The sequence below is a fragment of the Drosophila persimilis genome, unplaced genomic scaffold (genome assembly GCF_003286085.1).
Source record: "Drosophila persimilis strain 14011-0111.01,24,50 unplaced genomic scaffold, DperRS2 tig00000000-arrow-pilon, whole genome shotgun sequence".
NCBI classification, from domain to species: Eukaryota; Metazoa; Arthropoda; class Insecta; order Diptera; family Drosophilidae; genus Drosophila; species Drosophila persimilis.
In genome coordinates this window covers 17,927,266-17,941,199 of record NW_020825288.1, presented here as the reverse complement: position 1 = coordinate 17,941,199, position 13,934 = coordinate 17,927,266, and the positions used below count along the sequence as shown (strand labels likewise).

At 46.9% G+C, this 13,934-nt stretch overlaps 5 protein-coding genes across 7 annotated transcripts; 2 read left to right on the top strand and 3 right to left on the bottom strand.

The window, feature by feature from the left end:
• Window positions 1–99: 99 nt before the first annotated feature.
• LOC6588327 (nuclear receptor-binding protein homolog) lies at window positions 100–2,727 on the bottom strand. Its single transcript, XM_002014108.2, has 2 exons — window positions 1,092–2,727; window positions 100–1,008 (listed from the first exon to the last, which is right to left on the bottom strand). The coding sequence occupies exons 1-2, from the start codon at window positions 2,256–2,258 to the stop codon at window positions 199–201; spliced, it is 1,977 nt and encodes a 658-aa protein (XP_002014144.1). The 5' UTR covers window positions 2,259–2,727; the 3' UTR covers window positions 100–198.
• Window positions 2,728–3,178: 451 nt separating this feature from the next.
• LOC6588287 (symplekin) lies at window positions 3,179–7,079 on the top strand. The gene is made up of 5 exons (XM_002014107.2): window positions 3,179–3,291; window positions 3,359–3,552; window positions 3,616–5,753; window positions 5,835–6,757; window positions 6,813–7,079. Exons 1-5 carry the CDS (start codon window positions 3,205–3,207, stop codon window positions 6,981–6,983), a joined length of 3,513 nt encoding a protein of 1,170 aa, XP_002014143.1. The 5' UTR covers window positions 3,179–3,204; the 3' UTR covers window positions 6,984–7,079.
• On the bottom strand, window positions 7,023–8,178 carry LOC6588305 (glyoxylate reductase/hydroxypyruvate reductase). The gene is made up of 2 exons (XM_026993116.1): window positions 8,026–8,178; window positions 7,023–7,965 (listed from the first exon to the last, which is right to left on the bottom strand). Exons 1-2 carry the CDS (start codon window positions 8,169–8,171, stop codon window positions 7,062–7,064), a joined length of 1,050 nt encoding a protein of 349 aa, XP_026848917.1. The 5' UTR covers window positions 8,172–8,178; the 3' UTR covers window positions 7,023–7,061.
• Window positions 8,179–8,502: 324 nt separating this feature from the next.
• LOC6588225 (CCA tRNA nucleotidyltransferase 1, mitochondrial) lies at window positions 8,503–10,132 on the top strand. Its single transcript, XM_026994977.1, has 2 exons — window positions 8,503–9,641; window positions 9,699–10,132. The coding sequence occupies exons 1-2, from the start codon at window positions 8,532–8,534 to the stop codon at window positions 10,041–10,043; spliced, it is 1,455 nt and encodes a 484-aa protein (XP_026850778.1). The 5' UTR covers window positions 8,503–8,531; the 3' UTR covers window positions 10,044–10,132.
• Window positions 10,048–11,343, bottom strand: LOC6588274 (probable RNA methyltransferase CG1239). 3 transcript variants are annotated; one of them, XM_026994979.1, is made up of 3 exons: window positions 11,225–11,341; window positions 10,405–11,162; window positions 10,048–10,342 (listed from the first exon to the last, which is right to left on the bottom strand). In XM_026994979.1, exons 2-3 carry the CDS (start codon window positions 11,152–11,154, stop codon window positions 10,178–10,180), a joined length of 915 nt encoding a protein of 304 aa, XP_026850780.1. In that variant the 5' UTR covers window positions 11,155–11,162; window positions 11,225–11,341; the 3' UTR covers window positions 10,048–10,177. The 3 variants fall into 3 exon arrangements, with proteins under 3 accessions (XP_026850780.1, XP_026850779.1, XP_002014140.2); XM_026994978.1 differs by having other exon boundaries at window positions 10,405–11,341; XM_002014104.2 differs by having other exon boundaries at window positions 10,224–10,342; window positions 10,401–11,343.
• Between the last annotated feature and the right edge of the window lie 2,591 nt (window positions 11,344–13,934).

Here is a 13,934-nt window from a genome sequence, read left to right as displayed (position 1 = left end):
CAACATCTTTTATGGTACATACATACATAAATATTATTTCGAATACATACATACATATACATATATAGGTATAGGTATATATATAAAAATAACAAATAATCGTAGTAATAAAATCGTAATGTGTAATTTCCCAATACATATAATAAAAACAATACGATAAGCGCCGGCTTGCCCTGAATACTAATCATATGCTCTCTTTCAATTGCTCGTCGTGCCCGATTGATCAACGTCCGCATCCTGCTGCTGCTGTTGGTATTGCTGCTGATCCTGTGGCACGTACATCATAGCAGTTGCTGGCGAGGACATGCTGCTCCCCATTGTCTTATCCGCATCGGAAATTGACCAGTTACGCTCCAGCTGCTCCAGTGCCGCCATGGTGGCTGTCGTGGTCACCCCAGCTCCCGAGCTTTCGGCACCAGCTCCATCGCTCATAACGCCAGCCTTCAACGTCTCCTCCAGTAGAACCTCAATTTTGTCTTGGTCGTCGAGATGAACAAAGCCGAGACGAACCAGTTCGCTGGTGAGATCAGCCGCCGTATCATTCTCGTTTACTTGACACGTCAGCTGGCGATTCATTTTGTCATCCATGCGTAGAAGTATTGTCATTATTATGTCATTGCTGTCCTCCTTTATCTTCACGCTGCACATCATGTTGACAATGCGACGCGACTCCGTGTCCACCGGCTCTGGGGTTGCAGACTTAACAGAGTCGGCCCGTTCCGGCGAGGCTGCCCGTGAACGAAAGTTGGGCGGCTTTTTGCCGTTGTAGGTGATCAGCGGATATACCCCATACTTGACGTCCTCAACAAACTTCTCCAGCTTGTCTGCTCCGGCTACATCGGCCAGTCGGTACTGACGTTCCTGTCCGCCAGACATCAGCTGGGCCATTATCACATCTGGCTGATAGTAGCGCTGCATCAGTCCGTCGAATGCAGTCTCTGAGAACATGGTGCGGTTGGCGGGTGAGAAGACCAGACAGTGGGCGGTCAGAAGTTTGAGAGAATGAACCTGCAAAGGTCAAAGTTGGGATGAATCTGATGGACTGACCACACAGTAAGCAAGCACCACAGTAAGCATGCCACAGAACTCACCTCAAAAAGCAGTGGATGAAATAGCAGATCGTTTGCGCTGGGCCGGTCCTGGGGATGGGGGTTGAGACACTTCTCTATCAGATCCCTTTGCAGATCGCTTTCTAGGCTGCAGATTGTGCGCTGTATGGTCTCTTCGTTGATGGCAGTCGATTCGCTGTTGCTGGGCTGAATTTCGAGAGCTGCCATCTCCAGGGCGCACATGCCGAAAGCATAGATGTCTAGGGCGGCAGTCAGCTGCTCGGCGGCTCCATACTCCGGCGCCTGGAAATAGTGAGCGCCTCGCTCACGCTCCTGCTCTCGACCGCTTTCGCGGTCCCACTGCCGGCGAACGCTGTAGTGAACAGCGTCGGGCACCACGGAGCCGATCTTGACCAGACCATTGTGCTGGATGAAAATGCTATCACAGGTTAAATTTCCATGGATGATGGGCGGCGTGCAGGAATGCAAATAGCTGAGCGCGGACAGGATCTGAGTACACCAGCGTCGCCACGACTCCAGCGGCAATCGCTTGGCGTTGCGCTTGGTGCGTTTGAGGAACTGTTTTAGAGACCCGGATGACATGTACTCCGTAATGAAAATCACCCTCGGCCTCTCCGCCTGTTGCGTGTCCGTCCAGTAGCGATGGAACTTGACGATATTCTGATGATCCAGCTGCAGTAGATTGTCAAAGACCTGACGCATCTTTTCCTCCTGAGACTTAAGCTCCTGCATATTGGCATATTGCACCTCATTCCAAACGACCTCGACACCCTCCTCCGTGTCCATGGCCAGATGGACACAATCAATCCCGGGCACATCCCGCTGGTCGACCTCCTCGCGCCGCTTCAGCCACCGACCGCACGGCGACTCTTCCAGAATCTCGCTCTCATCCTCTGAATCGTCGCCGGATTCCCTAGGCGATGAATCCAAATTGACTCCCTCGCTTCCCCCTGCGACGACCACACCAACCCCGCCACCAGCATCAGCTGTTGAAGCTCCCACTATGTGAGGTGGTGGCTGCGGCTGCGACTGCTGTTGCTGCTGCTGGGGAATTGTTGACGCTGGCGTTGCTTGAGAGGATGCATTCGTTGTCGTCAGGTTGGGGACCAACGTGGCCGATCCCGACGGGTTCAGGGTCGGTTCATCCGCGCTACCGCTGCTGCCGGCATTCGCTTGACTATTTGACATTAGGGTGCGGTCACCGATGCTGCTGCTGCTGCCTGCTGCTACTGCTGCTTTCCACCTCAACAAACCTTCAGTTTCGCGGCCCAATGTTTGTTTTCTCTCGCTCTCTTCGCTCTTCGGATTCGTCGATGTCGTCTATGTTTGCTTTTCGTGGTATCCGCGGTGCCTGTGCTCCAAACTACATCCGCTGCTACTCCACAGCCGCCACCTCTGCCCACTCACAAGCACACACATACACACAGGCACGCGCGCACACACACACACACACCTCCCTCTACGCCTCCCCGTTGTTCAATAACACTCTGCGTTTCGGCTGCGGATGTTGGCTGCCAATGAGCTGCGGCTGCTGGGGCGTTTTTCGGGCTCCTAGCGTCTTCGATTGCTTTATTTTTCAACTGCAGCGCGGACGTCAATCAATTTACTGCACTTATTTGCTGACACGCGGCCGTTTGGTTTATTTAGGCGTTTTTTCACGCTTTTTAAAACACACAAAAAATGTGAGTAAATCGATGCAATCGAGACTATCGATACTCACCCATCCGCTCATCAGTGATGCCAACTAATAAAAGCAAGAAGCTAATTTTCATTAAATGTCTATTATATTGTCTGTCGACACATTCGTCATTCGTATCGGGCTTATAGTCATATAGGTATTGGGCCTTAAAATATAGTACCACACAGTTGGAGAACAAAATATATGTTTTAAAAAGCAGATTTTAGGCTACAGATTTCCCATTTGTCTAGCAATCAAATATCTGAATAGCAAACTGCTATAAAATAGCTGAGTTCGCAGCACTGCCGCTCATCGATACATCTCTTGGAACTTACGCAAATGTGAGCAGTGCACTATCGATATAATTCTATCTTTTTGTGTCATCTGTGCCGAAAGGGTCGATCAAATAAATACATTTAACACTAAGTTTAAACGAATTAATTATTATATTTCAAAATGGACAGTATAATTGGGCGCAGTCAGTTTGTCTCAGAAACCGCCAATCTATTCACAGATGAAAAAACAGCCAACGCACGAGCCAAGGTAATGTACTGTTCACTACGCCGACGGCGCTTCTAATTTACATTGTTCTCTATGTTTGTATATCCAGGTGGTTGAGTGGTGCAACGAGTTGGCTGCGGCTCCGGCTACAACAAAATGCGAGCTACTGGTGAAAGTGCAGGAAACCGTTTTAAGCTCCTGCGTGGAACTAGCCGAAGAGTTCCTGGAGCCAGTTCTGTCGTTGGCACATGATCAGAACATGGACGTGAGAAAGCAAGTGGTTTGCTTTGTGGAGCAAGTTTGGTAACTATCGCCCGCTCAAGCAAGACATCATAATAGTGGTCCATTATAATATCTGACTTACAGCAAGGTGAAAGTGGAGCTGCTTCCATACGTGATCAATATCATCTCCATGCTGCTGAGAGACAGTTCCGCGCAAGTCATCAAACGTGTGATCCAGGCCTGTGGTAGCATATACAAAAATGGCCTGCAGTACTTATGCAGTCTCACAGATCCCAGTGACAGCGCCGAGCAGGCATGGAATATCCTTAGCTTGATCAAGGCTCAGATTTTGGACTTGATTGACAACGAAAACGATGGCATACGTACCAATGCTATTAAGTTCCTAGAGGGCATTATAGTCCTGCAGAGCTTTGCCGACGAGGACAGCCTCAAGCGGGAAGGCGACTTCTCCCTAGTAGACGTTCCCGAAAATTGCAAGCTCATCCGCGCTCAAAAATTGCAGGAGGAGGGTACCAACATATTCGACATCATGCTGCAGTTCCACGGCACAACGCACATATCTTCTGTGAATCTGATTGCTTGTACCAGCAGCCTGTGTACAGTGGCCAAAATGCGACCCGTTTTCATGGGAGCTGTGGTGGAGGCCTTCAAGCAGCTCAATGCAAATCTTCCGCCCACGCTCACCGACTCCCAGGTGAGCTCAGTCCGCAAGAGCCTCAAGATGCAGCTACAGACGCTGCTGAAGAACAAAGGTGCCTACGAGTTCTCTGCCACGATACGAGGCATGCTTATGGACTTGGGTTCCACGTCCAATGAGATACAGAAACTAATACCCAAGATGGATAAGCAGGAAACGGCTCGACGGCAAAAGCGCATTTTAGAAAACGCTGCCCAGAGTCTGGCGAAAAAAGCGCGGATCGCCAGCGAGCAGCGTGAGCAGGAGACGCGGGAACTGGAACTCGACGAGGAAGAGCTAGAGCGCCAGCGACAGAAGTCCACCCGGGTCAACGAAAAATTCCTGGCCGAACATTTCCGCGCTCCAGAGGTGGTGGTCAGCTTGGTAGTGGAGTTTCTGCCTGGACTGCCAGTGGAGGTCCCTCAAAAGTTTCTCACCGAGTATACGCCCATCAAACAAATGTCTCTGCAGCAGCAGGTCAGCAACATATCGCGGATCTTTGGTGAGCAGCTTACAGAAAATCGCCTGGGTCCAGGCGCTGCTACCTTTAGCAAGGAGCCACCCATGAGAGCCAAGAAGAGTCGAGAAGTATCTACTACCTCTGAAGCTCCTCAGGTCACACCAATGGACGTGGATGAAGAATCGGATCGCAAGTTGAGCGAGGAAGAGCTGCAGCGCAAGGAAGAGGCCACGAAGAAGCTGCGCGAGACCATGGAAAGGGCAAAGGGCGAACAGACTGTCATTGAGCGGATGAAAGAGCGCGCCAAGACGCTGAAGCTGCAGGAGATTACCAAACCCCTTCCCCGCAACGTAAAGGAAAAGTTCCTGGTTGATGCAGTCAAGCGAATACTGAACTCGGAACGGCAGTGCGTCAAGGGGGGAGTGTCTTCCAAGCGCCGCAAGCTGGTAACTGTCATAGCGGCCACATTTCCAGATAATGTGCGATACGGAATCATGGAGTTTATTCTAGAGGATGTCAAACAGCGCATAGATCTTGCCTTCTCCTGGCTCTTCGAGGAGTACTCCCTGCTGCAGGGCTTTACCAGGCACACCTATGTCAAGAGAGAGAATCGCCCAGATCATGCCTACAATGAGCTGTTAAATCAGCTCATTTTCGGAATTGGCGAGCGCTGTGAGCATAAGGAGAAGATCATTCTCCTCCGCCGTGTGTATCTGGAGGCGCCAATCTTACCAGAAGATGTCGTGGGGGACCTGGTCCAGCTAAGTCTGGTCGATGAGTTTTCACAGCATGGTCTGGATCTGATCAAAGATCTGGCCGTACTAAGGCCTCCGCGAAAAAACCGATTTGTACGAATTCTACTCAATTTTTCTGTACACGAACGTGCTGATCTGCGGGACCGTTCTCTGAGCCACTTGGTCAACCTATACCATGTGCAAAAGATTCTGCCAGCACGGATCGATGAGTTTGCTCTAGAATGGCTACAATTTCTTGAGCAGGAGAGGCCCCCGTCCTCTATTTTCTCACAGGACTTTGGCAGGCCCACCGCCGAGACAGACTGGCGCGAGGACACCACCAAGGTGTGTCTGGGCCTGGCTCTCACGCTGTTGCCCTACAAACCGGAAGGTAAGTGAGGATTTCAAACAATTAGTTCAAAATAAGCATATACAGTGAATCACGTTCTCGTTATCGTTCCTCTTATTATAGTTTACGTTGAAAAAGTATGCCAAGTTTTTGTGACCACTTCCGCGGAGCTGAAACGCACGATCTTGCGCAGTCTGGACATTCCCATAAAGAAGCTTGGTGTGGAGAATCCTACCCTTCTGCAGTTAATAGAGGACTGCCCAAAGGGAATGGAAACCCTTGTGATCCGCATCATCTATATACTAACAGAGCGGGTGCCGACACCACCTGTGGATCTGGTGCGACGAGTGCGGGACCTTTACCAGAAAAGGTTGCAGGACGTGCGTGTTATGATACCCGTGCTGAGTGGTTTGTCCCGCTCTGAACTGATCAGCGTGTTGCCCAAACTGATCAAATTGAATCCTGCCGTTGTCAAGGAGGTGTTCAATCGGCTGCTCGGAATTGGGGCCGAGTTTGCCCATCAGACGATGGCTCTGTCGCCCACTGATCTCCTGGTGGCCCTTCACACCATCGATACGAATGTTTGTGATCTAAAGTCCATAGTAAAGGCTACGTCACTATGTCTGGGCGAGCGGGAGTTGTACACGCAGGAGGTACTCATGGCCGTCCTTCAGCAACTAGTGGAAGTTGTTCCATTGCCAACCCTGATGATGCGAACAACGATCCAGAGTCTAACGCTCTATCCGCGACTATCTAACTTTTTGCTGAATCTACTGCAGAGGTTAATAATGAAGCAGGTTTGGCGACAGAAGGTCATCTGGGAGGGGTTCCTCAAGACGGTGCAGCGCCTTAAGCCACAGTCGCTGCCGATTCTATTAAACCTTCCGCCAGCGCAACTTCAGGACGCGCTCCAGCAGTGCCCAGACCTGCGCCCTGCTTTGCTAGAGTATGCAGAGAGCGTGCAGGATGAACCGATGAATGGTAGTGGGATTACACAGCAGATCATGGACATCATCTCAGGAAAGGCGGTAGATGTCTTCATCACGGTAAAGAGTATTTTTCTCCTTTCATAAAGATTTCTTTAATAATCTGTATTCGCAGGACGAAAGTGGCGGCTACATGTCTGCGGATCAGATTAAAAAAGAGGTGCAGGACCCCTCAGACATCTGCGTGATTTCCACAGTTCCCGTGCTGACATCTCTGACGCCCTTGCCTGTTCCCGCACCAGTCTCTAGCGATCTTAACCAGCCCTTGCCACCTGGGGAGGAATAGGGTGTATCACGAGGCGAAATATTAATTGTTTTGTTTGGATACAGATTAGATTTTTAGCTTTAATGAATAAGAAAAATATTAGACTGTTACTTCGGATTCCATTTTTCCTCCTGCCAGGGCAGCCAGGATATTTCTCGCAGTGATGCGCGACATTTCCTTGCGTGTTTCGATATCGGCGCTTCCAATATGAGGCAATATGACCACATTATCCAATTTAAGAAGAGGATCATCAAGAGGCAGTGGCTCTGGTGTGGTCACATCCAAGCCGGCAGCTAGAATACGTTTGGAATCTAGTGCTTCATGCAAAGCCTTTTGGTCAACAACCCCACCACGCGCAGTATTTATAAAAATGCAATTGGGTTTCATTTTCTTAAAAGCCCCAGCGTTAAAGATCTCCTTGGTTTCCGGGGTCAAAGCACAGCAGGCCACGATAAAATCGGAGTTTCGCAGCATTTCGTCAAAGTCCACATGACGGCCGTTCACCGCTGCCGCCTCTTGGGGCCGAGCCGTGCGGGTCGTGTAGGTTATCTCTGCTGGCTTGAAAGGAAAAATTCGCGCTGCTATCTCCTGACCAATGCGTCCAAAGCCCAAGAGCCCCACCCGTGACCCCTTCAGGCCCTGACCACACATCCACATGGGCGCCCAGGACTTCCAGCCGCCGTTGTAGACTTGCTTACTCGCCTCAAACAGACGTCGATTGGTAGCCAGCAGTAGCGCGAGCGTCAACTCCGCCGTGGCATCGGTCAGCACATCCGGAGTGAAGCCCACTCGTATGCCACGTTTCCTGCACTCCTCTACGTCGATATGCTCATAGCCCACTGAGATGGTGGACACGCACTTTAGCTGAGAGCCGGCAGCATCCAATACCTCTGCATCGATCTTGTCTGTAAGAGCGCAGTAAACGGCCTCACAACCCGCAACCTCACGAAGCAGTACTTCCCGAGGCACGGGCAGAGCTTCCTTCCATGTGCTTACATTGCAACTGAAAGATAAATAGTCTATTAATTAAATATGAATTTTATCTCAGCAGACTAGTAGACACCTCTTACGCAGCAATTCCAGACCGCTGGCATCAACATCTGGTCGAGTCACATACACTCTTGGTCTTGAGCTCATTGTTCTTGTTCCACGTAATCGTAATACCGGCAACAGCTTTATGCTTTGTGTCAATAGCAATCGTGGTCGCATTAATAAAGAAGTTTGAAAACTACAAAGAGTGCCAACCAAGTAACAGGTTTCAGCCCGGTACAGTGTTGTCAATTAAGCTCTTTTCTCGTCAGATCTAGCTTTTTTCAAAACAAGGAGCGGGGAAAAATTCAAATACAAATTCCTGCTCGCTATCCTCTTATATTCTAGTTACATATGTACATCTAATTGAATGCAATATACCCATAAATTCTTTCAATGCCAGGTGTAAACCTAATTTTGATTTTTTGTCAATCTAGCTGTTTTGTTGATTTATGCTATCTGGCAACACCAAACAAAACATTATCGTGAAACGCCAAACAAAAAATAGCCACCTTGTTGTTACCGGTCGAAAAGTTCTCGATGCATGGCATTCGTGATATTGCAAAGCTGATCAAACGTGTACGTATTATTCCTGTAGCCATTGCCTCCCATCAACGCGGGTTGAATACACGGTCCAGTCGAATGGGGCCGTCTACTCCACCAAAGGAGCTGTCAGCCGAAATGGTCTCACAGCTTGGAAAGCCACCGAGAATGCGTGCGGATCCTGCGTTCAGGAAGGTAGATACTCCCGAGTTCCATGGCATTTTTACTCCGGAAGTGGACTCGTTGCTGTCCCTCTTCAAGAAGTATGACTATGAGATAAGAATTGCCGGCGGAGCGGTCCGCGACATTATAATGGGTATCAAGCCAAAGGACATTGACTTCGCGACCACAGCCACGCCAGATCAGATGAAGGATATGTTTACCAAGGAAAACGTGCGTATGATCAACTCCAAGGGCGAGAAGCATGGAACCATTACTCCGCGGATCAATGGCAAGGAGAACTTCGAAGTGACCACTTTGCGCATCGACGTCCGCACCAATGGCCGACACGCGGACGTCGTTTTCACTACCGACTGGCAACTGGATGCGAACCGTCGTGATTTAACTATAAACTCTATGTTCCTCGGCTTTGATGGTACTGTCTATGACTACTTTTATGGCTACGATGATTTGCAGCAGCGTCGCGTTGTTTTTGTTGGTGATGCTGACATACGAATCAATGAGGACTACTTGCGCATTTTGCGCTACTTTCGCTTTTATGGACGTATAGCAAAAGATGCAGAAAGTCATGATCCCAGCACCTTGGCCGCCATCAAGAAAAACGCTGAAGGTTTGGCAAGGATCAGCGGTGAGCGAATTTGGTCAGAGCTGCAAAAGATAATTGTGGGAAATTACGGAACCGAACTGGTGTTGGAGATGCACCGCTGCAACCTGTTTCAGCATTGTGGGCTTCCTGTTAAGCCCAACTTGAACGAATTTCAAATCCTTTGTGAAACCTTGGAAATTTTTGAGAAGCCCCACTATCCCATTTTGTACATGACGGGGTTGCTTCACTCTGTTGAAGAGGCTATGATGCTGCACGAACGCTTAAAGCTGTCCGCTTTCGAAAGGGATCTGGCTTTGTTTATTACACAGCAGCGAACGAGGGTAAATGCAACGCTCACTCCCGGCTAAAGATATCTTATTAAAATGCTTGTTTTCCAGGTGGACTCGGAGTATACTACCCTACGCGATTATCAAAAACTATGCCTGCAGCCGTACGCCAAGCGGGATTACGTCGAGCAACTTCTCAAGTATACCCGCAAAGTGGAGCTCTACAATCAATTGAAGGCATGGTCAACCCCCAGTTTTCCCCTCAACGGCAATATACTCAAGGATCATGGACTTTCTGGCAAGAATATTGGCACTGGTCTATCACTGTTGCGCCTTATGTGGGCAGATAGCGACTTCCAGCTAACCTCTGGTCAGTTACTGGAGAAGCTTCCACAGATTTTAGAGAAACTACAGCCACCTACAGGTGCACCAAGCAAAAAGAAACGAACTCAGTAACACGATCTGTAATCAAGAATCTAAATTTATTTTCTGTATATAGCTTTACCTAAAATCCTCCTGTTAATGAAGTGCTTTTCTGGAAACTATACAATCACCTTTTATTTGAGCTTATTCCGGTTGGCATCAAAATACTACACTTTTTTAAATATTTGAATGGGTCGCTTGAATCCAGTTTTGCAGTGTTCAGGTATGCCCATTAGCTCCATACTGGCAAAGCCTACCTCTGGACTGAGCAAATATTCAGGGAATTGGTCTGGTCGAAATTTGATGGAATTGTAGTTTTCTCTGATGTTCTCCTAAATGTGAAGTACTTTGAAAGTGAATGATTACCATTTACGATAAATATGCACTCACTTACAGATATTTTTTTACGTCTCCTGTAGCCATCAAAAGATTGAGGCTCTAGGATGAGTTTTCCGTCCGGCCGCAGCTGCAAGAACATGCGGCGGAAAGCCTGCTTCAGGCCAGCATCACAGAAGTTAAGGTGAATCCACTTAGTGACTGAGAGACACAATATCACATCGAACTGGGGGCGCTCTATCTCTAGTAGTACATCGTCATCCAGGACATAGTTGCCATGCAAAAATTTCACATTGTAAGGAAACCTAGACCCTGGAGGCGTCAGGTGCTTCAAGGAGCTAATGGTCATTTGAGCATCCTTCACAAGACCGCGGTCAATATCGAGGCCGACGAGACTCTTGGCATTGAACTTTTTGCAAATTTCAATTGACAGATGCCCTGAATTACAGCCGATGTCGAGCAACTGCTTGTCGCGGAAAAGCTCCGGCTGAGTGCCCAGCACATCCAAGCGTATGTCGTGAAAGTCCTTATCCAGTATGCGCTTCCCGTAGTAGTGCTTGTAGTTGCCATACAAGAAATTAAGATCTTTGTTGCGCTTGGTTCTGTTGTTTTGAGTCTTTCCGTCTAGTTGCAAGCGCTTTTTTGGGCTCTGCGGTGGAGGCCGAGAAGTAGTCTCCACCTCGGAGCAGTCCTCTTTTAGTCTTTTGATTTCCAGTGGCTTGTCATCGAAGGTAGCTTTTCTCTTCTCGGGACACTTTTCTGATGTATTTGCAGGTAGCTGCGTGTTGTTATTGTTTTCCACTTCCATGGTGAAATCTAGTAAGTTTTAAAACATATCCAAATGGTGGTTTTATTTTATTTTTTAGGGTTTAAGTTACCATGCTACCCGTGCGTAGCGTGGGAGTATTTGGCCGCCCGCCTTTTGAAGGTGGAAATTGCCAAGTCAAAGAATTGAAGATGTTGGAGTACTGTTTATAGCTTTACATCAATTTCGTCGATGAAGTCAATTATTGTTTGGTACGCGCTGATGTTTTCTTTTTCAAAGAATTTGTAAATATCATTATACTTTCTTAGAGATGGGAAGTTTTGCCTTGTTGTGGTGTACTTGGTACAATTGAAAATTACATGCGAGTCGTTATCGATACTATCGCATGACGCGGGTTTCGTCGTTTCGGCATCGCAGCTGCGGACTCTGTGGCTCGACTTTTACTGTAAATGCGAAGAAGGTGACATCAGGACTTACTGTTATTCAAAGCCACTGTAGGCAGACGCACAAGGCACTTTTGCTCATACAACAGTAGCATAAGCAAACGAGTATCGTTTCAATTGCTCAATTCTTTATTCCGTCGAATATTACCAGCTATACAGAACATTTAGCCATGCCCACATAATTTTATCCGACTAATGAATCAATTTTCTACCTAACGGGCATATTTTTAATACTTGCTTTTGTTGGATCTTGTCTACAATAAGGTTTTAGCGAAATAGGTCAAACAAAAAAAGGTTTTAGCGAAATAGGTCAAAACACAAAAACGAAAGAGGATGGTCGTTCATATTGCTCAATTTAGAGATTCCGTTGAATGTTTCTGGCTAACTAAAATTCTTAGTTCTGCCCACATAATTTTAGGCCGTTGATAAATACATTTTCTTCATGATTGGCTAGTTTTTAGTCTTTGCTTTTATTGTATTTTGGCTTAAACAAGGCATAAACAAAATAGTTCAACAAACAGAAAACAGTCGCAATGTTGCTGGTATTTGAAACATTATGCGTGTATAGTTTTTGTATACCCTATTTCGTTAATTTAATATGAAGATCCTGTTTTCCGAACTGTTTTTAATCCGAAATTAATACAGAAATTTTCTCAAATTGATATTTTTTAGACATATTTATGCATATGATTTATATCTTGTATATATATATCTCCTTATACCTATTCTTGGTCTCTGTAGGATGACAATAAACTGCAAAAAATCATCGTGATATTTAAAACAGAGACTAAATTGTTTTTGCATTTGTATTTAAAATATATTTCGGTAACAATTTTTTTTGTTTTTTTTTGAATTGATGAAATAAATGTTGTGCACCCCTGAAGTCTAGTGCTGGAAAACGTGTAAGCTTAATATAATTAGTGAGACCAGCTCAACATAAATTTTGGCGCCCAATTCAAATTTGTCTCTTCTTCAATTTAAATTTCAAGTAAATCGAATTTATTTCTTACATTTGCATAACAAAGCAAGCGTATGCGTAAACGTTTATGAATTTGCAATTTTGAATCATGACCATTGTTTGAAATATCCTGGTAGCCGGGGGCGAAGCGTATTCCTGACCAGTAGAGCGCACGCCGCATATTGACCCCGCTCCGCAAAAGGTCGAGCAAAGTATACCAATGATAATTCGGACAGGGCACTGGTATAATGCCGGCAAGGGTTGAATTTTAAATTTTTCATTAGTTGACACACGCATAACATAACAATGATCTGCCAGCGACTCGGGTATGTCCGACATGTGGGTGATTTTTCTAAGAGGGAAGTCTTCTTAAAGAATATGTATATATACGACGCCATTGTTGATGTGGCTTCAACTATGATTTCTAAAATCCTTTTAATTTCCCAACGCCTTCCCAACATACCATTACCCAAAGTGCTCATTAGGCGGCAAGAGATAAATTCTATCAAAATAAATTGTAAATTTTACAGAAAAAGAAAGGGTTTGCACAAGACATTTCCCAGGCAGAACTTGTCCAATGTGAAAGGAAAAATTAAAATAAAATTTCAGTTCAAATTTTGAGACACGGCAAGGCAGGGGAGAGGGTTGGTCTGCCTAGAAACCAGTTTTAGCTACTTTCCTGAACAAAAGGATGCAACATCTATTAAAACTTCAAATGACTTGTTGTTTTTGCCCCTCTGCAGCTTCCGCCCGTCCGCATCGTCCACGTCCCTTGATGGATGGGTCACGCACACACGGACAACTGGCATCCTGAGGCATATGAAATTCAAAACCCGTTTGTCGTGCTCGGCTGCAAGGAACCAAAGCTGCACAGCGTCCACCAGTAATCTGCTGCACATGCGCAGCACTCTGGGCTCGGAGCAAAAGCGAAATTAGAAAGGATTTGTTTGGTCAAATCCATCGGCGGGCATGAAAAAATTTGAATACCCATATGCACGCCGTTGCCCTGTAGGGCGGCGTCGCTAACAAGCGCACCACGCACAGTACCCGGAGTTGACAGCGCGATGGGCAAAGCAATGAGCTGCGGCTGTCCAAGGGTCCGTGGTCCAGCAGCAGGGCCCTGGTAATTCAAGTCGTTCGGGGGTAGCAAAGGGTTGCCCGCGCTATTGTAACTTTATAATTTTGGGTCAGCGTGCTGGTCTACTCCCCATACGAACTCCGAGCCCACCTCCCGCCATCCCTTCAACATCAAACTTTTTCCTTTTCGGCATACAAATGTAGCATCAAATTATTTTGAAAAATCTATGTTCTTGTCGTTGTGTGGCTGCGGCTGCATCTATCGATCATTTGCATATTTACTGTATGAGTGGTCCACTTTTTTTTCTACGAAATATACAGTTTTAGATAAAGGTAGAATGTGT